At 39.6% G+C, this 25771-nt stretch overlaps 1 protein-coding gene across 1 annotated transcript; it reads right to left on the minus strand.

The window, feature by feature from the left end:
- Window positions 1-5571: 5571 nt before the first annotated feature.
- c2h14orf119 (chromosome 2 C14orf119 homolog) lies at window positions 5572-24983 on the minus strand. Its single transcript, XM_028793640.2, has 3 exons — window positions 24818-24983; window positions 24252-24476; window positions 5572-5861 (listed from the first exon to the last, which is right to left on the minus strand). Exons 2-3 carry the CDS (start codon window positions 24474-24476, stop codon window positions 5688-5690), a joined length of 399 nt encoding a protein of 132 aa, XP_028649473.1. The 5' UTR covers window positions 24818-24983; the 3' UTR covers window positions 5572-5687.
- Between the last annotated feature and the right edge of the window lie 788 nt (window positions 24984-25771).

Consider the following 25771-nt stretch of genomic DNA (forward strand, 5'->3'; position numbering starts at 1 on the left):
CAGGATGCCCCCCTGGAGTTAATAGCAAAGGAGAGAATTAAAACAAAACTGAGTGCCATGATGAACAAAGCTGCACATTTATTTTCTGACACACTAACCATGAGGACTTTCAGCCAACACTTTAATGATAACTCACTCCGAGCCTGAATATAATATGCGATGTCTTCACCCATATGACTTTGGAAGGAACAATGACAGATTTCTATCAGTCTGTGTCTTGTTCCGCTTGAAGAAATAAGAACCTGGACCTGCTCTATTAAAATGTTAAAGATAGATAGATAGATAGATAGATAGATAGATAGATAGATAGATAGATAGATAGATAGATAGATAGATAGATAGATACTTTATTAATCCCCAAGGGGAAATTCACATACTCCAGCAGCAGCATACTGATAAAGAAAATATTAAAGAGTGATAAAAGCGCAGTGCAAGTTAAAAAGTGTAAGGTGGAGAGTGTGAGGCAGGTATAACAGACAATATCATTGTATAATGTTAACGTTTACCCCCCTGGGTGGAATTGAAGAGTTGCATAGTGTGGGGGAGGAACAATTTCCTCCGTCTGTCACTGAAGCTGCTCCTCTGTCTGGAGATGACACTGTTTAGTGGATGCAGTGGACTCTCCATGATGGACAGGAGCCTGCTCAGTGCCCATCGCTCTGCCACAGATGTCAAACTATCCAGCTCCATGCCTACAATAGAGCCTGCCTTCCTCACCAGTTTGTCCAGGCGTGAGGCGTCTCTCTTCTTTAAGGTCCCTCCCCAGCACACCACCGCGTAGAAGAGGGCGCTCGCCACAACCATGATAGAACATCTGCAGCATCTTATTGCAGATGTTGAAGGACGCCAGTCTTCTAAGGAAGTATAGTCGGCTCTGTCCTCTCTTGCACAGAGAATCAGTATTGGCAGTCCAGTCCAATTTATCATCCAGCTGCATGTTTTAAATGTAAACTACTGGCTCCTCTGGGCAGATCTAACCACAGCCTGATTCATTTTATTTCCAGCTACAAGCCTGTTATTAGACGGCAGCCTGTTACCACCAGGATAGTGAGGAAGTGGAATGACTGCTTCCAAATGACCGACTGGGAAGTGATGTGTAAGTTACATGGGATGATACTGAAGGACACAGTCACTGCATCACAGACTGTAATAACCTTTGTGTCAACACTGTGATACCCTCAGAGACAATGCATTGCTTTCCAAACAACAAACATCGAGATTACCAAGGAGCTAAAAGGGTTCTTGAATGAGAAAAAGAGAGGACACGCTGTGAGCGCTGAAGAAAAAGCTGAATGATGGAAAGGAAGCTTACAAAGCTGACTTAGAAAACATACTCAGAGTAACATGAAGGATGTCTGGAATCTAATAGGCATCATTAATTGACTTAAGTAATACAGGACTCAGGTGCTAATAGGAGATGATGAACAATGATGAGCAAAGCTGTACATCCTCTCCATGACACACTAAACATTTTCAGCCAACAACTTATTCAGGAAAAATGTGTCAAAAAAACGCCACTGAGGCTCCTTCATACCAACAGCAATACATCTGCATAATGCTTCACTGGGACTGTGACAGCCAAGACGAAGACGTTTTTGTTTCTTTTTAATTTTCTTCCTTTGTATTCATTCTGATGTGTGTTCAGACCATAGAATGTATGTATATATATATCGTGAGGGATTGCCGGCCATATATTCCGGCCAACACCTCCAAGCTGCCAGATGGAGCCCTCCTTGCAGCATGGAGATGCCCCGAATGCCAGCAGGGAATCATGGACCTTGGAGTTTTTCTTCATAGCACTGCTGGATACCATGGGGGCCTCCAGGAGTCGCTGCAGGGCGGCCCAGGGATTTATGCTTTCCGCATAGCCCAGAAGTATTTCCAAGTCACGGGAACGGAAGAAATTATATACTTTAGTATAGTTTTTACATGACCCGGAAGTGATATAAAGTCACATGGACTGAGGGACAGAACCACTTCCAGGTCAAGGACTATAAAAGGATTGTGGGAAATCCCAGACATTGAGCTGAGTTGGGAGGCAGGGTGGCTAAGCGTCTGGGAGAGTGGAGGATTGGTTATTGTTATTTGATTATTGATTTGTTATTGAGTATAGTGGAGTGGTGGTGCTTTGTGCAATTTATTATTATAATAAATATTCATCTTTGGACTTTTTACCTGGTGTCTGACGTGTGATCTGAGGGTTCAAGGGGTCGACAGTGCCTCTATCTGTTACTATATATATATGTATTGTGGAGGACAGCAGGGGCCCTTGCCTGGCTGGGACGCCACCATGCTGGAAGGACCGAGGGAGCAAGCGTGGCCAGAACGTTATCTCCCCTGGAACGCTAGATGGTGGCCCCCCTGAGTTGCAGCGGTGCCTCAGACTCCAGCAGGGCTTTATGGGAATGGAAGTTTGGTCCCGCACTGTTGGGATCTGTGGGCACCGCCTGGGAGTGCAGCAGCTGAGATAGGCAGTGCTGAGCCCTGGAGAGCAGTTCTTCCAACACACGCGAGTCAGAAGGAGGAGGAGAAGGAGGAGGAGGACGAAGCTTGCTGGAGAGAAGTGGAGGAGAAAATAAAGAGAGGAAGAGAAAAGACTTAGCATTGTGTGTGCCTTGTGGTGTGCAGAAAACAAAAGAATAAACAAATGTGTGCTTTTGGATACTTGTGTCCTTATTGTCTGTTTGTGTTGGGTTAGCGCTGTTATAGCACCCTCTACTGCCACAGTATCACTGTATAAATTATATATATTGTGACCACCAGGGGGCACACAGCTCCCCAAACACCTAACACAACAGGGACAGACACAAGTGCAGCGCAAGGCTTTGTTATTTCAGTAGGAAACACTTTTCAATTGTTTCCCACCTTCAGTGCACAGTCCACAGCCCAGTAAAACACAATACGTTCTTCTCTCTTTCTCCTTCCACCTTCACTCCTCCTCCTACCAAGCTTCATCCCTCTTTCTCCTGACCCTGGCTCTCTGAATGGAGTGGGATAGCTCCTTTTATAGAGCACTTGGAAGTGCCCCATGATCTCTCTGTGGGCCTACCTCCGGGTGTGGTGGTAGTACTGCTCAGGTAGTACTGGCCATGGGCCCCAACAGTGTTGCATGGTAGTAAGCCGGGTGGCTTCCCTCTGTCGTCACTATTATTGCCATCTGCAAGCTTCTTTCCCCGGGCCTTACCTTAAGAGGGCGTCCCAGCCAGGTAAGAGTCCTGGATGTCCATCACAATTTATTTATTTAAAGAGTCTCTGTAAACACCCAAATTTTCCCCAAGGGACAAATTAAGTTCTGTCTAACACAAAGAATTTATACTAAATAATTATCCCAACAATGTCCAGAGGTTGTTTGGGGTGCTGCTGTGGCTGATTTTAAAAATAATGAGATTTTTATTTTAAATGACACTACAGCATTTTACTTAAAACAGTGCAAATCACTTCACTATCCGTAGTAACCTATAATATGCAGAGTTGTAGGGTACTTTTTTCATTTAAGCAAATTTAAACCAAACTTCACTGGAAACGGTAGCCTACAAATAAAAATAAAAGCTATAAGTTGTAACTGTTTACAAAAATGATACAAAATATGATCAGACATTTTAGAAAGCAAAGATATGTGGCTGTGGATGGTGAGGCTAACTGGATGCCCTCTGCCATTAGAAGATGCTTGTATTTTAAGTGTGCCCGAGAATTGCTCATATTTGACAACTTAATGACTACCTTTCTGAAGTAATGCTGACAAATTGCCTCTTTTTTTACTTTATTTGAAAGAGAAATGTGTTTAGAATGCATAAGCTACATTTGGCTTCAAAATAATATCCACTGTCAATGTCACTTCTTTTTATAATTCTTATCTCAGGTCATTTATGGCACAGCGCCTTCTTTTGATTTTAAAGGAAGCTGTGACAAAAATACTGCAACTGTAACTGACAGAAATTCTCCAGGCATCACTTGGAAGAACATGATTCAATAAAAGCAATTTTTGGAGCTCTGCAAAAGTTTGCAGAGCAGATACAAGACCGATCCATCAAGGTCAGGGATCGCTAACTCCGGTCCTGGAGGACCACCGTGGCTGCAGGTTTTCATTCTAACCCTTTTTTAATGAGTGCCCTGTTTGTGCTAATTAACTTCTTGTGAATTAATTTTAATTGAATAGCTTTTTTAAGATTTGTTCCCCTGTATTTCTTCATTATTCCTCTGAATTGCTTCATTTCTTTTCTTAAATGGCACCCAAACAGAAGTGAAATGTGAAGTGAGGGAGCCAACAGAAGACCAGCTAAGTCAGGGCCTCAAACTCCAACCAATTTCACTCCAACCTGCTGCTTAATGAGGTCCTAACTCTTGTCATTCATTAAACCCGTTCTTTAATTCTGTGGCTTGTTGCTGCTCTTGTGGTGCGTTAGCAGACATTTCAGAAATTGATTTTGTTTTTCTAAGAGCACTGGGCAAATGTTTTGTGGACCTAAGCAGATTGTCATTCCTGAGAGCTTCATCTTTCATTACTTTCCGATACTGTATGATGGACACGAGTTGTTTTGGTTCATTTTTATATCTCATTATTGTTTGGCTGCTAATTAAGGAAAAAAGAAACAATTACGGGGTCTGAGTCTTCAAGAGAAAGTCAATTCAAATGAGTTCAAAAGAAGTTAATTAGCAGCAAAAACAGGGCACTCAGTCAGAAATGGGTTAGAATGAAAACCTGCAGCCACGGTGGTCCAGGACTGGAGTTGGCGACCCCTGATCTACGTAGCAATGGTGACGCTTAGGGGTTGTTTAGTGTTGCAGAGGTCATGTATTCTTTACGCCCTGGCTCATTTTTTATTTTAAATACCAGTAGTATGTTACTGCTTGATTACAGGATGATTTGAGCAATTGTTCAAAATTTGCAGAGTCATATTCTACATCAGGGGTGTCGAACTCCAGGCCTGGAGGGCCGCAGTGGCTACAGGTTTTCATTCTAACCCTTTCCCTAATCAGTGAGTAGTTTTCATTGCTGATTAACTTCCTTTCCCTTCATTTCAATAGCCCTGTTTTTAAGGATTCAGTCCTCTGAATTGATTTGTTTCTTCATTAAATGGCAGCCAAACAGAAATGAGATGTGAAACGAGCCAACAGATGACCAGCTAAACTAGGATTTCAAACTCCAAACAGTCTCTTAATGAGAAGCTGATTCTTGCTGTTAATTAAGCCCGTTATTTAATTCAATGGCTTGTTGCTGCTCTGATTCTGCCACAGCAAACATTTCCAAAGCTGTTGATTTTTCTGTTTTTTCTGTCATATGGTGGCTTGTTTGATGTCTCATTATTGTTTGGCTACTAATTAAGGAAAAAGAGACAATTAAGGGGCCTGAGTCAAGTTAATTAAAACTAAAGCAAAAGAAGTTAATTAGCAGTAAAAACGGCTCACTAATGAGGAAGATGGTTAGAATGAAAACATGCAGCCACTGTGGCCCTCGAGGACCGGAGTTCGACACTTGTGTTCTACATGAAGAAGAGGCATGTCATGGGGTGAGTCGGTTGACCAGTACAATCCTAATAAGCCCCCATGGATAACTACTCACAAACAAGAGGACATATTTAATGCTTTTATTAGTTTTACTTAATTAAAAAAAAAAAAAAGTGCCTCTCCTAAATACACTGGAAAGGGCTATATGTGGGCAGCAGGAAGATGGCAGTTCTTGATTCAGTTTAGTCCTTGCCTGCTGTGTTGGCTATCTCTTGATAAAACTGTGCAACAAACGTTGGCTCACTCTCTTCCAGCAGTCGGACAAACGTATTCCGCTCATCTTCACTCCAGCTCTCAAACCACTGGTTCCACAGACGCAGCTGGCACTCAAAAATGCTGGGGGCTTTGTCCTGCACCTACAACCACAACAAATAAGAAAGAAAATACTAAATATTAGCAGCGTTTAAAAGACATGGAAATTAAGGCCTGTATTACTGAGGACAGAAAGAAAAAACAACAAAGAAGAGCCGGTTGTGCTCTGAAACTGCCTTTATATATTCAATTATTTCATACCCAAACCCTCTTATTGAAAGGCAGAAATATGGAAGGCCGGAGCCCATCCTACCAACACTGAGAGAAAGCTATGAATCAAATTTGGATGTGGTGCAAGTCCGCTACACCGCCACACAGAACCTGGGCATATTCACAGTGCCCTCCATAATGTTTGGGACAAAGACATGTTTTTCTTTGATTTACCCCTCTGCTCCACAGTTTAAAATTATACGTCAAACAATTCAGATGTGATTAACGTGCACATTGCAGACTTTCATTCAAGGGTACCTGCACACATTTTGGTCACACCGTGCAGAAATGACACTTTTTCTACATGATGCGCCCATTTTGGGGCACCATATTCTTTGAGACAATTGGTTTCACAGGTGTTTGTGATTCCTCGGGTGTGTTTTATTGCTTCATAAGATACTTCAGCTTGCTTCTACACTTTGGAGTCTGTGGCTGCCATTGTTCAACCTGAGGATACAAGATGTGCCAGTGAAAGTCAAAGAAAAATAAACTATTTGAGACATCAGTAAAAACTTAGGAATAACTAAATCAAATGTATGGAATATCAGGTGACCTCAGTAATCATACAGGGTATGGTAGGCCAAGAAAGACCTACACTGCAGATGAAAGAAGAATCCTCACTATAGTAAAGAAAAAGCCCCACAATGTCTGTCCAACAGAGCAGACAGAGTCTTCAGGAGGCAGATGTGTATGTGTCCGAGGCGACTATCCACAGAAATACAGAAGCCACACTGCAAGATGCAAACCACTAGTTAGCCACAAAAAAATGAATGGCCAGATTACAGTTTGTGAAAAAGGACTTGAAAGAACCTACAGAATTCTGGAAAAAGGTCTTGTGGACAAACAAGACAAAGATGAACCTGCAGTAGAATGATGACTAGAGCAAAGTGTGGTGACAAAGAGGAACTGACCAAGATCCAAAGCACCCCACCTCATCTGTTAAATATGGTGGAGGGGATGTTATGGCTTGGGTGTGTATGGATGTCACAGGTGCTGGCACATTTATCTTCAATGATGGTGGAACTGCTGACGGGAGCTACACAATGAATTCTGAGCTTCATCCTACAACAATAGAACGATGCCAAACATACTGATAAGTCAACACAGAAGTTTTTCAAAGCTAAAAAATGGAAAATTCTTGAGTGGCCAAGTCAGTCACCTGGTTTAAATCCAATCAAACAGGCCTTTCATAAGCTGAAGAGAAAACTTAAGGGGACAATCCCCTGAAATAAGCAGGAACTCAAGATGGCTGCATCAGAGGCTTGGCAGAGCATCACCAGAGAAGATCCTCAGCACCTGGTGATGACTATGAATCACAGACTTCAATGAGTCATTGCATGTAAGGGATATGCGACAAAGAACTAAATATGACTGTTTTAATAGACCCACCATTGCTATGTCCTAAACATTATGGTGCCCTGAAATGGAGGGGCCATGTACACACAGTGATGTCATTTCTACACAGTGTGACCAGAATGTATGCAATTACCTTTAAATGAAAGTCTGCAATGTGCACGTTAGTCATGTCTGAATCATTTGACATATAATTTTAAACTGTGGAGCAGAGGGGTAAATCAAAGAAAAATATGTCTTTGTCCCAATCACTATGGAGGGGGCTGTATTTAAAAAAAAATCTACGTAACTAAAAAATCCAAGGATGGATGGCACAGAGCAGATACTTAAAAGTAGTTAGTTACCAGTTACACATGAGGAGGCCAACAAATTGCGTTACTTACAGAACTAACAAAATGCAGCATAGTTTTTAATATTGATTTTAATGCTAGAAATTTCAAATGCCATAGAAAAGTGAATTAAAGAGATAAAAACAAAAATGAAGGAAATTAAATGCCACAGACTGGAGTGATTAAGTTTCAGGATGAAGTAGACAACAAGTAGACCTCATGCTAAGGTCAGAAAAGTTGAAACAGTTCATTTATGGATAGCGTTCCATCCCAGAGGAAGTGTTGCACAAGGACAAACAGCATTTGTAAAATGTAATGTCTTGAGTTGCTAGAAGAGAGGGAGGGCATTTTTGTTAGAACTGATAGTTGTTATATGGTGTCGACAGGTGGACTGGAATGGTACAGCTCAGTGCTTTGCAGATTAAATGTGTGTGCCTTGAAACAAAAGCTCCAGATTTTTCTTTCCCAAATACCAGCACAAAATATGCCCAAGTAAAAGGAATCCAAAATAACAACTCAAATTACACAATTCGTGCACCTCTATGGCCCTGGGGGGCAGTTGGGGGTGGGAAATCTCCATATTTTTCCTAGCAAAATACAAGCAGACAATTGAGCTTTCAGCGCAGTATATTTGCTTGTGGGGAAAACACTCTGAATGTCCAACTTTTCTTTCTCAACGCCATAAGACAGAGAACAATTAACAGTACTGTGCTAAAATATTGAGTGAGGCCATTACTGTAAAACACTACAATGCACACACTATTGCTGCCATAAATTTCACACAATGTCCATTAACACTTCACTGTATCCACATTGTTAAATTATGAAATACACAAGTACTTTCTTATTAAAAATCCAAAGAAAACAACATAAAAATGATTTGGGATAGAGGTCTGCATTCCCTTGGGAAACCCACAGTAACATGAATAAAGGCTGATAATGAACACAGGTTATTTAATTTGAAATAAAGCCGCGTGGGCAGCATTCATAAACTGGGCAGTTTCCCAGCATTTCTTTCCTTAAAATGATGTTTGCAGTGGGTAGGAGGTGATCATTTTTGAGCAGCTTCCATCCCCAAGCTTAATGTTTCTCCTTTAAATTAATTAATTAATAAATATCCTAAACTTATCATTATCATCTATTTAGCTAATGCCTTTACCCAAAGCAATTTGCAATATCGAGAATCTCAGGATATGTTTACAGTGAAGACACAGGAAGATGAAGTGACTTAGCCAGGGTCACACAGTGCGGAACAGGCAGCCTTAGGGTTTAAAGTCTAATGCCTTAGCCACTGCATCCTATTATTCCTGCTATTACATCTATTAACTTTTTTTCCTTTTGTCTACTTTTGTATTAAATAATATCTGGCAACATCGACATATTTTTATTAAACATTTGTACATCTAAATATAGGAACATGTGCCAAAAATCAGATTTTTGTTTGGAAATACTAGGAGGCTTTGCCCCCTGCTCGATTCACTTGCCAACCCTCGGGCCTGCTAGCCTCTTTGTTGTTTTGCTGCTCGCATATGGGGATGCGGATGTACAATTGAAATAGATGGTTATTTTCATGGGAATTGCAGTTGTAAATATTCTTCAGAATATTGTAAGGTGATGTTTTCATCTTCCGCACGATCACCACCAACTGTTTCAGCATAGTCTATTGATACACATTTAACCAATCTGCTGTGTAACCGATCAACAATTTTGGGGTTAATTCGTTTGACTTCATCGTTTCTCAGTGCCTGGATTGCCCCTGTACTCATTCTTACTGTTGATAACCCTTCATGATGAAATTCTTCGATAAGATTTGGACATAATAAGGCCTTCTTTAATTGGGAACTTAAAGTGAGGAAAACGTTAAAGTTTATAAAAGCTGAGAGAGCAGGAATTGTGTCTGTGAAAAGCATTCACACGAATGAGAGGTGACGGGACCGTGTGCGTGGTTGAATATGGTTGAGAGGAGGGCGTGACTTGAAAAAATCTCATGGCCAAAGTCTTGCGGGACATGAAAAAAATCTTGTCTCGATTTAGGATTTTTTTATATAATAGAGAGATTTAGGGAATAGAGAGCTCCGTTTTCAAACAAAAGTGTCAGGTAGAAATAACAGTGATAACTGACTATGTATAATACTGTATATTGCCAAGCACATCTTTGTCTTTATGACTGTATTATCGTAGTATTTCCGTCTACTTACCCTTTACCTGTTTTCCCTCAAAGGTAAGTGTACTCGTCTAGTTCGTTATCGGGTTGGTCTACTGTTGCACTTTAAGATGAACAACAACAACATTTATTTATATAGCACATTTTCATACAAAAAGTAGCTCAAAGTGCTTTACATAATGAAGAAAAGAAAAATAAAAGACAAAATAAGAAATTAAAATAAGACATTAGTTAACATAGAAAAGGAGTAAGGTCCAATGGCCAGGGTGGACAGAAAAAACAAAAGAAAAACTCCAGAAAGCTGGAGAAAAAAATAAAATCTGTAGGGGTTCCAGGCCACGAGACCGCCCAGTCCCCTCTGGGCATTCTACCTAACATAAATGAAATAGTCCTCTTTGTAGTTAGGGTTCTCACGGAGTATGAACACACACATACATAGCTATACACATACACACAGACCCTAACCACAACAGTGCCCCATGAATGACACACACACACTGATTAACCTTTAACACTTTAAACCACACAAGTTCTTTAGCTATAACACAGCCTGTCATTCAGCACTTCAAGAGACTTACTTATTATCGGCACAAACAACATAAAATGTTTTAAAGATATCTCAATATTACTTTTGGTCTACAAGAATACATTTAAACACAAAGACTCAGCACTCTTGACTATAGGCCATTTATCAGCCAAGAATACCTTCTTCACGTACTGTTAACTACTACCAGGTGAAGCTCTCACTCTCAGCCTAATAAACCTCGCAGCACAAAGGTAATGGCAAATCTCCGGCTGCACTAGGTGCTCAAAGAAATCTAACTTATTATTTCAATCACTCTATAGACATTAAGACAAAGCATAGAAAGTTAAAAGCAGCATGATATTTATTACAAGAATAATAATAATACCACTGGAACAAAGAATAATAGAAAATAGGTACTGATAGGAAAGTCTGAATATATATAGTCTTTAGAAAAAGCTTACAAAAAAAAGTAGAGATGACAAGGATGAATGTCCCAGGGCGGTGTTTGATCTAGCAATCGGCGTTCATGAAAATGCTGTTAACTGTCGATCGGATGAAAACTGGTCATACGCGTCTTTGTTGTCTTCTCTAACATTGCTCTTTCATCGTCGCCGTTTCTCTTCTTCCTCGTTGCTTTCAAATGAGGCATATTTATTATAAAGTTTCATGCCTGGGTTTCACGACACATGAATGTTCCATGCACCTGATTGGCTGGCTGTTAATAGGATGGATGAATTTTGCTCAAACTCTTTAATCTATCTTTTCCCAGAGAATAAAGTTTTTTGATATTGCCTCATGTCCTCCTTTCCCAGGCTGAAAACCAAATTGTTGTCCCAGATGTCCATCCATAAAGTAATCAATAGCCTGAGGCATGGCTCAATCTTCCTTTCCCAGGCTTTAATACCAATTTAGCACTATGCTGTGAACAACTGTTATAAAAGTGAGGTGTAAGGGAAGAGGATATGCCTTTTATTATAATGCCTCCTACATCTGAATTCATCTTGTTGGGATTGAGCAAAATATAATAATAAAAATATAGAGAATAACTTGTAGATTTTATACACCATAACAATGACATATTAACTAATAGAAGCAAAGCATCTCCAAGATAAGGTGCGCAACACAACTGCACAAACATATATTCTCAAACCATCTCTATTCAGTTTATGGCCATGAGGGAGCCAAAGCCTATCTCAGCAGCAAAAGACACAAGATGGCCCTGGACGGGGAGCAAGTCTATTGTAGGACGTACTCACAAGAGCAAATGAATCTAACAAACTTCTTTTGGGGATGTGGGAGAACAAAACAGAATACCCAGATAGAAACATACAGACAGAACATACAAACGTATAAGACATCAACCGAATGAGCGATTCAGTCCCAGGATATTGGATTCACTTGCAATTTATACAAAAAGATAAGTCAATATTTTAAAAAGCTTAAGTGAAGCTCTTTATAGAGTTGGAAGGTCGGTTCTGGTCAGGGAGTATGCACTGGTACACCATGTTGCCGCAACCACCACACAACAAAACAGCTCGGGATCCTGGTAGGCAACCCCCAGGCAGATACGAGGTCCAGTCCCAGCCCCAGAAATGACCCTCTTTCTAAGGGGTCACCAACTACGGTCCTGGAGGACCATGACTTGCTCTTGAAGACTCAGACCCATTAATTGTTTCTTTTTCCTTAATTAGCAGCCAAACAATAATGAGATATAAAATGAGCCAAAACTGGTGTCAATATCTGAGAATAAATCAGGAATGTTGGTCTGCTCAGGTCCCCAAAACATTTGACCAGTGCTCTTAGAAAAGAGAAAATCAACAATTTCAGAAATGTCTGCTAATGCACCACGAGACCTGCGACAAGCCACAAAATTAAAGAACGGCTTTAATTAACAACAAGAACCGGCACCTCATTAAGCAGCTGGTTGGAGTGAAGCTGGTTGGAGTTTGAGGCCCTGACTTAGTTGGTCTTCTCTTGGCTCACTCACTTCACATTTCATTTCTGTTTGGGTGCCATTTAAGGAAAGAAATGAAGCAATTCAGAGGAACAATGAAGAAATTTAGAGGAACAAATCTTAAAAAAATCAATTCAATTAAAATGAATTCAGCAGAAGTTAATTAGCAGCACAAACAGGTCACTCATTTAAAAAAGGGTTAGAATGAAAACCTGCAGCCACAGTGGTCCTCCAGGACCGGACTTGAGGACTCCTCTATCTCCCACAGCCAAGTGTTACATGGGCATCCCCTTGGCCTGGTCCAGCCACTCGGGTCCTCATTAATAAGGATCCTACAAGGTGGATCACCCCCGGGGAATCACACCACATGGCCATAGTGCCGTAACTAACACTCCCTCACAATGCAGGTAATGTGCCTCATTCAGGATTCTGTGAGCAACTGCTCATTAGACACAAAGTCAAACCAAAAGTACCCAAGGATTCTCCTAAGAGACACAGAACCAAAGGAGTCCAGTCTTTGTCTCAGGTCACTGGATAGCATCCATGTCTCACAACCATATAGCAAGACAGGAAGCACCAGGATTCTAAAGACTTGGGAGTAAGTCTTTAGAGATAGTGTTGGAAAATTATTTTTTTTCTATACATTTAGGGTTACCCTTTTAAAAAATATTTTTTTGAAGTATAAGTACAGAGTTACACCAACAATAGGCACCATATTAGGGGTGCCATGTAATGCATAACAAGTCTGAAATGTGCTGCTGCTTAAATAACAGTTCCTTATATCATTTCAGATATGACATCTACAGTCTCAATCGTTTTTTTCAGAGTGACAGGTAGTATAAATTCCCTTGGGGTTAGTTTAAGTTACTGAAAAGATTTTCTATTAAATAATGTCAACAAAATGTATACGTAGCATTGCAAAACATACAACACTAGCAGAAACACTTGTACGCATGACACAAATGAAGAGGGACTCAAGCCCATGTAAATAAAAGAATCCCTTGTGCTGTGCAATCCTCCGCAGCATGTGAGTAAATGTAACGGAAGTCTAAAAAAGGCGTCCGCCCAGATGTCAATATTAACTACTGCCGCCAGCGATTACGCCAGATAGTTCTTCATAACAGCACCGTATGGAAGGCGCTAATAATAGGGCTGCTATTCCATTAAAAACTTAATTGTGATTAATCGCACAATTAAAATGTTTTTAATCAAAATTAACAGCAAATTAATCACAATTTATCAAGAGCATATTAGAATTTTTCTATAAAGCAGAAATAACTCTAAATATTAATTTCTCAACCAAAACATTTTAATAATCACTTGCCTATACATAATAAATAATTCATGATTTTTTATTGTGCAGCTGTGTTTAACAGAAACAATTAAATAAACAGTGAAACATTAATCAGTCAACGACTCAAAGTAAAAGTTTATTTTTTGAGCCGTATCACAACGAAAATTAGTCTAGCACTTTTGCTGTTTCTGTCAGTAACTGTTTTTAAAATTATATGAAGATGTAAAGTAAGACCATCACCAAATTAAGCGTATGCATGTGTCTTGTGAGGAACTGTCATCCCACTCCATTTTCAGTTCTCAGTACAACCAAACATTCAAGGATTGGCTGAAGTGGATAATATTTCCTTAGAAATCAGACCGATCAACAAAATTTTGGCGTCTGTATGGAAAAAATTAAGCAAGACTTGCATAGATGGTCAACCCTTCATCTCACTCTAAACGGAAGAATTAACATCGTTAAGATGAATATCCTTCCTAAACTTCTCTTTTTATTTCAAAACATTTCAATATATATCAATAAATCGTTTTTTAAACAGTTAGATTCAATAATAACCTCATTCATTTGGAACTCAAAACACCCACGTATCCGAAGAGCGACCCTACAAAGACCTCAGGCAGAAGGTGGCATGGCTTTACCTAATTTTCAGTTTTATTACTGCGCAGCAAACATACAAGCCATAAAAACCTGGACACAAATAAATGCACATACACAGGCTTGGTCTGCAATAGAAGTAAAATCCTGTAGTACTTCTTTATATTCCCTGCTCTGCTCTCCAATAAATGAAAGTTATCGCAAATATACTAATAACCCAATTGTGCTTTACTCACTCAGAATATGGAACCAAATTAGGAAGCATTTTAAGATGGAAAATCTTTTATCAGTGGCACCTCTGCAAGGGAACCACCTCTTTCAACCTTCGCAAGTATATCCAGTTTTTAATACCTGGAAAAGTTTTGGGATTAAAATGCTCAGAGATCTTTATATAAACAACATATTTACATCTTTTGAACAATTACGTTCAAAATTTAACCTCCCAGCTACACATTTCTTTTACTATCTTCAAATTAGAAATTTTGTTAAACAGAAATTGCCCGATTTCCCCCACCTTGCACCCTCCACAATGCTGGAAAAAATACTGCTCAATTCCGAGGAAACAAACACTATTTCCGCAATATATAAAATCTTATTAGAGTCCCTACCTTTCAAAGATCCAAGAGGACATTGGGAAGAAGATCTCTTAATCAATATATCAGAAAAGGAGTGGAAGGTAGCAAAGCAGAGAATTCACTCGAGTTCTATATGCGCAAAGCATAGAATTATTCAACTAAAAATTATATATCGAGCTCATCTGTCTCGCTTAAAACTGTCCAAAATGTTTCCAGGGCAGGATCCAACCTGCGAGCGCTGCAACCAAGCTCCTGCCTCACTGGGTCACATGTTCTGGGCCTGCACCAAACTAACATCATTTTGGACAAAAATTTTTAAGTGCCTCTCAGACAGCCTTAGTATCACAATCCCTCCTAACCCACTAACAGCTGTGTTTGGTGTCCTTCCAGATGGACTTGAATTGGAGAAGGACAAACAAACGGTGATTGCATTCACTACACTCTTGGCACGCAGACTTATTTTGTTAAATTGGAAGAATCCTAATTCTCCTCTTATAAGTCAGTGGGAAACTGATGTTTTATATTATTTGAAATTGGAAAAAATCAAATTTTCAGTTAGAGGATCTGTACAAAATTTTTTCAAAACTTGGCAGGATTTAATCAATATTATTTTAGAATAAGAGAATTAACTATTATTGCATTTAACTCCCTTCTCCATCTCTTATTTATATAGATATTTACTTCTCCCCTTCTTTTGTCTAATGTTGCCTTATTAAAAAGCTTAAAGCAATTTTCCTTTAGCTAAGCTCTCCTTCTCAGGGGTGGGGTTTGATTTGTCTTCAAATTTGTTGGGTTATAAATTGATCTGTTTGTATGGAATGATTACAATGAAAATTAATAAAATAAAAATATTAAAAAAAAAAAAAGAAATCAGACCGATATATTAGACACATAATAATATGGGGGCAACATGCATCTTTGAGTTACATGTGTCAAAAGTATGCTGAAGGCTGTGCTTTTTTTTGTTGTTACCCTGAATTTTAAGGAATGCAGTACACACGATGCATTGAATTCCTTGTCATTTTCACAAAGTTACAAAAAAAGGTTCTCTTTAATTATTGTTTTTTTTAATCAAGCAAAAAATTAACAGCAACCATGTTTTTCTATCAAATAAGGCACCAAAAATTAATATTACAAATCATAAATTTCAAATTTAATATACACACAGCAAACTGCCAGTGAATTCTTTAAGCATAAAACTGGAAGACAAAATGCAATGTGCTGGTACTGTTTCACTGACACCACCTAGTGGCACAAAGGCAATCTGCAATTACCAAGTCTTAATAAGGGTTCAAGTACAGCTACTCTCACAACATGAAGCTTGGTAAACCACACTCCTTGATGGAACGCCATTCTGTTCACAAGCGGGTCTTGTATTGTACATTATACTGCCAGGTTAAGCTTTAGCACCGTTTAATCCTTTGCTGGATAAGCAGAATCAGAAAAATAAATGGATGATTATTGATTACTGCATATATCAAGCCATGTATTTCTATATCCACAGAATATAAAATGCGCAATATAAAAAGACAACAATATACACCTACTTTTTTTGCTTTTACATAATGAAGTTCTTGACAATCTGCACAGAAGTGCTTGTATGTTAGACTCCAAATAAATAACTGGACTGAAGCTTTAATCATCAAAAATGAAAAGACTACATTTATTAAAAAAAAAAAAAAAAGATATCAACATATTCCATAGAAATAACTGTTCAAGGAATATTATGTGTCATTTCAACCATTTTCACAGAAAATAGCAATTCACCACAACTTATGTTTCATTTAGCATGAGGATGATGATGATGACCTCCCTGGAAAAAATTCTTATTACTTACCAATGCCACACAAGTGCTTTAAAGTGTCTACATTTCTATGGCTTTTAGAGCAGCTGTCAGATAAATGTAAAACATAAATAAATATTACTCTACTACCATCTAAAAAAAGGACTGTTTAGAAGAGGTAAACGTTTGACAATGGTTTATACTTTAAACCACTATTTCTCAACTAAATAAACTTCAGGAAGTCAATTAACCCACCTGTACTCCAAATGCAAAAAATAACAGCCCTGTGGATGTGAAACACCTTGGGACAACATTCACTCTACAAGGGCACCATTTAAATAAAAAGAATGTCTCTTTGTTGAAAGTTGCAATATACAGCATTTTTGTTTACTGTAACTTCTACAGTTTCTTGTTTATAATATCTGTGCACCTGTGATACGTAGGTGACTTTGCCTAAAAGTGTCTGATAATATTTGTCCATCTCCTGCAGCAGAAAATTTAAATGTAACATAACTTGTCACTACTCGTCTCAAATTATTTCTAAAAACACATCTCTTCTCCCTTGTGTATTAACTGGCTACAAATGCAAGTGTATCTTCTATCCTGGCTGTTCTATATCTACTGTTGTATACATGTTAAAAGGCTACTTTGGCTCTGGAGAGTGAACGTATGTGTGTGCGAGACTAGGCCCTGAGATGGCCTGTCATAATGTCCCCAGTTAGTTCCTTCCTTGCTCCCAGTGCTGCTGGGATAGGCTTTAGCCTCCGACAAACCTGTCCTAGTTTAAGCAGGTGTGTGAGAATGTCATATTTACTGGATTAATCTTGATTATACTCATCTGTTAACTTTGGCCCTGTCCACACTATTATGTTTTTGTTTAAAAATGCAGACATTAGTCTTCGTTGTCCCCATTCGTCCAGACTACCCCAGTGTTTTCAAACCCTAAAAATAGAGACTTTTAAAAATCCTCTCCACTGATTTATACTTCTGAAAACACAGGCTCAGTGTTGTGATGTGGACAGGCGAAAACGCTAATTTTTAAAAACAAAGACTACCAGGGGGCTCCACCCCCTGCTCACTTTGCTCGCCCACCTCCGAGTTTGGTTAACCGGATATACAATTTAAAGAGATTGTTATTTTCATGGGAATTGTTACATACTCTTTCGATTCTACGTTGCATCACTTCTCAGTGATCATAAATATACACCTGACCGAATTGTGGTTTCTTCGAAATTACAATTGTCGCAGCTTTAATTGTTGCGGGACCACAGATTTTCACAGCGTATGGTCCATTATTGTGTAAATCTATGTTTTGAGCACTGAATGACAAGAACGCGAAAAGATTATTGTAGACTCGGATATTATGCCTCTAGTGTTTGTGGATTTTACTTTCACCAAACAACAAATCTTTTAATTCTCGCGGATAGGCCTCTTCATTGGGAGGCAACACTACTTTTCCCTGATGGCAACACGAATTAGACAATCTACAAGTCCCCGACTTAAACTTTAAAGCTTTACAATATCTACATACTTCTGACATATAACTTATGTCCATATATTTGACCCCTTTTGCTGTTTCGTTATTTTACAGAGTAATTATTTCCATTTGTTTGTACTAATGCGATCTTTACTTTCTTGTTTTTGATACTTTCAAATTTTACTACTTTCATAATCTCTATCCTGCTCTGCATGTGTGTTGCGCCGACGTTTTAGGTTTTCAATAGCACTTGGTCCGGGCTGATTATTACTTTCCTTATTTTCAGAATTTGCACATAGCTGCTGCAACAACAACTGAGAGGTTAGATGTCCGTGATCTTGATTTAAATGGTTTGTAAGTAGGGCTTGACGTGGAAAAGTGACCATCTCACGGGGCTTGCTTCCAAAGGTTGTAAAGTCTAGTTTCTTCTTTCCAAGATCTCGACCCAAGATTTTTTAATTATAATAGAGAGATAACTACACTCTGATTGGTTTGTGCTTATTACATGGCCCTTTCTTAATTAGATCCTGCTCATTACAATGTCTCATTCCCTGACTGGTCACACTTCACAAAAGAAAACCATATTCCAACATAACGGGCACAGAGGAGTTGCTTTTCATGGTGCTTGTTGTGTTGCTTACCTGTATACAGTACATATATATTACACTAGCCGAATAGGAACGGAAAACGGTGAATAAGGAATTCAGAAATCAAGAAGAAATAAATACTTCTTGAAAGACGCAGTGTGCATGTAGAATTTCCGGCCAAGCAGGATTACGTGTAAAAGTGATAAATAAATCGGGCTTTCTGAATTTACGTACTATGGCCATGGCATCCTGATAGTTTTGTTGCATGTATCTTGGACTTCCTGGAAATGTGGATGGTAATATGATCATTTTGCCTACACATACATTGTTATTTTCTGCGTTTGCTTGCAGTGCGTCTAATAGTTCCACATGCAAATCTTGTTGATGTAACCCAAGATAGTCGAGACGCGCGCCCTCTGTTTTAACATACGCATTTACGACATACTGTTGGAACAGTATGCGGCAGGAGTGCAAAATACTAAATGTATTCCTCACTGCTAAACTGTACGCATAAAATTGGCATTGAGTAAGCCTTATTCGCTTGCCGGTTCTTTTATCGGGAACATGTTGTAAATCTTTGTGCCAGCCAATGTCTCCGTAAGGGAATAAAAGTCGGCAAACCATAGGATCGCAATTCATATTGAGCGTGGAAATCTGTTTACAGGAATTGCCTATGAGATAGAGACAACTGTCCCTTTTGGCAGCCGTTTCACCATCTTCTCCGACGAAAATCGCTGCAACGTCGGTGTGACATGTCGGGGCATTGTATTGTCGTAAATCCTGCCTAGCGTTTTCCTTGAAAACTATTCGTAGAGATGGTGTTGGATTGGACTGAGCGATTTCATGCATGTGTTTGTATGATTTAGCAAAGCGGTTGATGATTCTGAGCATGGAATCTAGCTGGAGAAGTACATTTTCGCTGCATGCAGAGTTTGCTTTATTTTGTAAGCGTACTTCAGTAGCTTCAGCTGTGTCAAAAACATACAACTGTCCATATCCTGGAGAGGCAGAAGTGTTAGCATATAGTGGAGAGATTTGGTGATAAATTTGCCCGTGTATTTTAAAACAGTATGGTCCGTGGCCAGGAGGTTGAGTTATCTGTGCATCCATGGAAGCAAACACTAGAGAAGGGTTGTATTCTCGAATGTGTTCATGATAATTTTTAGCTTCTGATGTTTGCTGTATAAGAAGCTGCTGTAAAGACACAGGTGGCTCCCACAAAGGTTGGAGGTATTACGCTCAGCAGGCCAGTATAGTGCATGACATGGAAGAGGACAAATAGAAATCGACAAATGCAGTGTCGGCTGCGTGTGGGCAGGACCGGTTTTGAAGTGGAAGCAGGACAAACCAGAAGAGAAATATATATAAGAGATTTTGTATAGCTTGAATGCTGCATGCATGCGCAAAAGGCAAATTCATTTATCGGTCACTACAGTTTTGTGATTAATCCCACAATATTACAACCCCTTCAAGGATTTTTCGGCTGATGCATGTATGACCATTGTAGGCAAAGTCTACATCAGGTGTGTTTTCGGTCGTTTTAGTGCTAACAGCAATACTTTTGTAAACAGTGAGAAAATGCTAAGATAGACAGAGATCATTTGTATATAAAAATGTCATTTTAAAATGATAACATGGCAGTGTGGACATAGCCTCACACTGTCACTCTACTCACATATGGAAAAGGTACATATCCAGACCCCATTGCAAAGGGGTCACTTGACTGATCAGTTTACGAACATTTTCCACCTTACCTTAAAAACTTTAAACGTGGATGCTAAATACCAGGCTATTCAAAATGAAAGAGCAGATTTAAAAAATGTATTTCAAACAAACTGTATAAAACAGAAACACATTCTGCACATCACTGGATAGAGGAAAGTTCAAAATTTGACACAAGCAAGCACTGAACTCGGAATTCATCAAGCAACGGTATGGCGTGTTCTTAGACTGTGTCTGCATATGAAGCCTTACAAGTTGCAATTAGTACAGGCATTGCATCCTGACGACCATGAAAAAAGGTTTGAATTTTCCACTGCAATTCCGGAGGATATAGAAGAGGAACGACTAATTTTTTCAGATGAATCAACTTTCCATCTCTCTGGTAAGGTTAATTGCCACAACGTTAGATTTTGGGGGTATGAAAATCCTTGCATAGTCAAACATGAAAGAGACTCACCGAAGGTAAATATGTTTTGTGCCATTTCTGCAAGTTTATGGACCTTTTTATTTTGAGGAGCAAACTGTGACTGGATTTTCATACCTGGACATGCTACCACACTGGTTGTTTCCCCAACTTTAAGAATATTCAAATTACTTAATTTTCATGCAAGATGGAGCCCCGCTTCGTTTCCACTTGGAGGTCCAGCATTTCCTCAACGACACCATTCCAGGACAACGGATTGGAAGAGGTGGACAACAAGATCTTGTTCATCGTCTATGGCCTGCCAGGTCTTCAGACCTTACCCCCTCAATTTTTATCTATGGGGGTACATTAAAGAAAGAGTGTTTGTTGCACCTAAGACTGAGATCATTCCTCCCCCACACTATGCGACTCTTCAATTCCCCCTGTGGGAGTAAACGTTAACATTATACAAAGTTACTGTCTGTTATACCTGCATTTTTATCACTCTTTAATATTTTTTTTATCAGTACTAGGGGGCTTCGGCCCCTGCTGGCTTCGCTCGCCAACCCCCGTGTTTGGTTTTCCGGATACACACTTCTAAGATTTTTTTTTCTTTGTATTGTTGCTATTTCATTAGTTTCACTTTTATTTCAGAACTTCTGTAAAAACAATATTTGTAATCTTGCAAGTCCCAATAGGCTGAATCTTTTTAATGAGGTCAGGACAGGTTTCTCTGTTTGGAATTTCAGCACAGACAAAACAATCTACATCATCAGCAGTTAATAATTTTTTTTTTTACAAAGTAAAAAAGTAAGTAGAGTTCTGCATTGGACTCCTGTCTGTAAAGTCGTGCTATTTTCCTCTCACAGTTGCAAAAGTACATGGGGTTACCAAGGTGATACCCCAGCTTTTGTCTAGGTTTTTGTACAAGGGCTAGACAGAACGTTTTTGACTCCTGGGGTAAATTTAGCTTTTTAAATAAGCAGACAGATAAATATATATATATATATATATATATATATATATACACTAACAAAGTAACCAATAAATGCATGTGCGGTAAACTTCGTTTTTGAAATTCTCAAGATTCTTTATTTGTCACATGCATAGTTATACAGGACAACACGCAGTGAAATGCATCCTGATCCACTTATCAAAAACTGTGCAAAGTTAGAAGAATATCAATTAGATTAACAAAAAGTCATAGATTGAAAGATAACAGTATAGTAGAACATAATAAATAAGTAAAATTATGTGAATAAAGTAGAATGAAGTGTTAAGCTGCAATAGTGTAGTAATTATTGTGCAAAACCAATAATTAGACTGGTGCATAGTTAAATGAGGAAGTTTGTTTGTTTGTGCTACTGCGATCTTTACTTTCTTTTTTTTATATTTTCTAATTTTCCTACTTTCATATCTTTTAACTTTCTCCACATGTGTATAGCGCCGTTTTTTTTTTTGTTTTTTTTTTTAGTCTTTCTAATTTCACTGGTTTCATAGTCTCTAACCTGCTCTGTATGTGTTTAGCGCCAACGTTTGTAAACGTCTTTATGAAGTTCTACTTTGTCATTTTACTCATTGTCTTTTAATTCTGAGCCATACAGTACAATACATAGAACAGAATAAATCCTCAAAACAGTATAAAAATAAAAATTCTAGAAGTACGGAGTAGAATTTCACATTAGATGATATCACATAATATGATTTGGATTTGTTTTAAGTCCTGGAGACCTCATTCATCAAGCTGCCTCCCCCATTTTGCCACTCCACATCTGAAATAGCGCTAATCCGATGAAAGGACCCCTGATTCCCACATCCCCATTCATCAGGGATGACTTTACCTTAGGCAGGCAATTTACAATTTAAAGAGATTGTTATTTTCTTGTGAATTGTTACATATGCATTATTTTCACTTTTACTTTAAAAACTTTTGTAAAAACAATACTTGTCCTTTATTTTCGGCCACGTGCGTGGTTACATCTCTTTCTTCCCAGACGTATAATACTGCTCGTGTTGTGAAGGGTGTTGCGGCTGAACGTACACTAAGGATATGCCTTTGGATCATTTGCTGTCTTTTTGCTGCTTGCTAGCTGCCTCTTCTACCTGTCGCATGTCGTTGTTTTAAGAGCTGGGAACACATGATGCTTGCCTGCCAAATGCAATCCAACAACTGCTAGCTTAGAGGTCTGTTGACTTGTTTTAAATGATGGCTCACTGCCTGGTCTCGCATGACGTTGGAAAAGCAATACCTGTCTTTTTTTTTTTTTACTGGCCCCGGGCGTGGCTGAATTCTTTCTTGCAGGATGTATAACGCTGCTTGCGTTTGGGGGGGGGTAGCTGCTGTCGCACTGCCCTTCGATCTTTTTAAAGTCTGTACAGCCGCTGTCCTTTCTGCTATGGCCCTGGGACAATCTCTTGGCACCAAGTCTCACGTTTACGGTCCCCGCGAGACACACCGTGGCAAGTCTCCTTGGTCTCGCGGGTCTTTAAAATTTCTTTCGAGATTATCACGCATCATAGTGTTGCATTTGTTTTCCATTCCAGGATTTTCTTTTATATATAGAGAGATGCTGCTGCTGGAGTATGTGAATTTCCCCTTGGGGATTAATAAAGTATCTATCTATTTATCTATCTAATCTACAAGATTTGCAATATCGAATTGAGGAAACTATGAATTCAGTAACTACGGACCAGTTGACGCATGTGTGGCAAGAAATGGTCCACCATTTTGATGTTTGTGCTCATGGTGCTCATGTTGAATGCATGCAACCTCAAAGGACCAAACTTTGAACTTTGCTCTATCCAGTGATGTGAGGAATGTGTTTCTGTCTTATACAGTTTGTTTGAAATAAATTTTTGAAATCTGCCCTTTCATTTTGAATAGCCATGTATATATATTCTTATGACAAACATGAAAGACAAATGTTTAATGGTAAGACAGTTATATTCACTAATCATGGTGCCGGACACTGGCAATGTATTGAATGTTGATTACAACATGCAAGTGTGAATTTCATGCATGACCCTAAAAAGTATTACATACTATCATTTAATATTTACTTTTGGACATTCTTCAAAGTTTGCCGTATTGCCAGCGCAAGTGTGTGGATTCTGAAGTGGACTGGGACCCTGTGCAGGTCTGGTTCCTTCCTTCTAACCTGGGCTACCAGGACAGGCTCCAGCCTACTGCACTCCTGAACTGGATTGATAAAGTTTATGTTTTGACTTATGTTGTGTTTTACCTTGTCACTCTGAACTGCCTCCTTCTGTGGAGATCACTGCATTAAATAAAAGTGAACTGCTGCAAGATCTACTGCTTCACCATTCTGTAATCCTTCTTACTTTTAATAAAGTGTATTAATTTTACAGTCTATGCTTTGTAATATGGCATTAACTGCTCCATAGGATGAGATAATACTATGAAAGGCGCTTTATTAAGACTCGATAAATACCTCACTCTTACCTGCAATAGCGACAATTCCCCGAGGAGGGCGCACAGTTTTCCGGGAACAGCTTTTGACACCAAGTCTTCAAGAAACCTCTGACGCTGTGTCGCCCCCCAGCCGTGGAACCAGCTCAGTACACAGCGCAGCTCCTGGGCCGTGATGTAGGAGATGCCCTCGATCGCCACTGGAGCTGTGCGACCAGGTGGTTCCCCGTCTTCACTGCCGCCACAGCTTTGAGACATCTGTAGATTGGGGGCACATGTACGATGTGGCTGTTAGCAGAATAGTAACTGGTGCAAGTGGACGCTTCCTAAAAGTCAACCCAGCGCACGGCATTACACATACTGAGCAAACTTCGCCACCCTTGGACTTGAGCAGCGCGACTGAAACTCAGAAGGTATAAATCTCGACTTTTGCACGCCGATAGCAGCCCCTGCGAGGCATCTCACACGGATGCTGGCTGTAATCCAGACGCAGCCAGCTTCACATGAGTGTAAACGGTCGGCTCATCTGCAAACGCACACAGACAGACTACGGACACCCTGGAGCCCCAGTCTCCTCCCAATGCGTGCGATATACGTACCTCCTTCGGGAATTCTTATCCAGCGCCCCACTACAATATAGCATGCACACTTCAGACACTGCCTTTCGGCCCCACTTTCTAGCAACCGTAACTCGCTGGTCCACATCTAGCGCTCTCCATTTTCACAACTTCCGGCAACTAAACAACGAAGCGCTCTCGTTCTGCCGGAAATTGCCGAAGTCCCTCGTTCCGGAAATATCCGAGTTCTGCAAGAGGAAACAGCAGAAACTTGCATTTCCATTGCATTCGCGTCTTTGTTATGAATATTAACAACATTGGTTGTTCCCGATGCTTTCAAGATAGACTCGACCCCGTCCACTGAGACTAAATTTAATGTAAAAACATCCGTGCATTTTCTAAACCCGATCAATGTAGGCGTAACTTATAGTGCTAGACCACCATGAGGCGCTGAACAGCACAACGGTAATATAGGTCACACAGTTATTAATTTTTAACATAACACAGCCAACCAAAAAGGGGCGTGGCTTCAGGCGGTACCAACTTTGGAGGGGATACCAGCCGATCTTAGGGCCCATTCACCCACACTCGAAGTGGGCCAGTCCAATTAAACAACAGCTTACTGGGCAGTCTTTGGCATTCGGGAGGAACATCAACGAAGTAGACCATTAGCTGAGCCCCGAACTGTGGAACTGCAGCACTTGGATATTATAAAGAGAACTGCAGAAATCGTCATCACCAACTATATAAGAAAACGATAGGGCAGACTCTTTTTGTCTTACAAGATTGTGCTCCTTAAATATGTGTATTGACGTATTTTGCATTAGAACAATCTATACGAGAACAGGCCATTCAGCCCAACAAAGCTTGGCAGTCCCATCCACTTAATTCTTCTACAAAAACAAAATCTAGTTTTGAAAGTCCCTAAAGTCTTACTGTCGACCACGCCACTTGGTAGCTAATTCCATGTGTCTTCTCTGTGTAAGAACAACTTCC

The sequence above is a fragment of the Erpetoichthys calabaricus genome, chromosome 2 (genome assembly GCF_900747795.2).
Source record: "Erpetoichthys calabaricus chromosome 2, fErpCal1.3, whole genome shotgun sequence".
In the NCBI taxonomy this organism is placed as follows: domain Eukaryota; kingdom Metazoa; phylum Chordata; class Cladistia; order Polypteriformes; family Polypteridae; genus Erpetoichthys; species Erpetoichthys calabaricus.

Bases quoted from the DNA above. Each gene is read 5' to 3' on its own strand.
- c2h14orf119 (XM_028793640.2), bottom strand. From the start codon at position 24,476: ATGTCTCAAAGCTGTGGCGGCAGTGAAGACGGGGAACCACCTGGTCGC. The intron at 5,862-24,251 runs GTAAGAGTGAGG...TTGTGGTTGTAG, and splicing joins GGGAATTGTCGCTATTGCAG to GTGCAGGACAAAGCCCCCAG.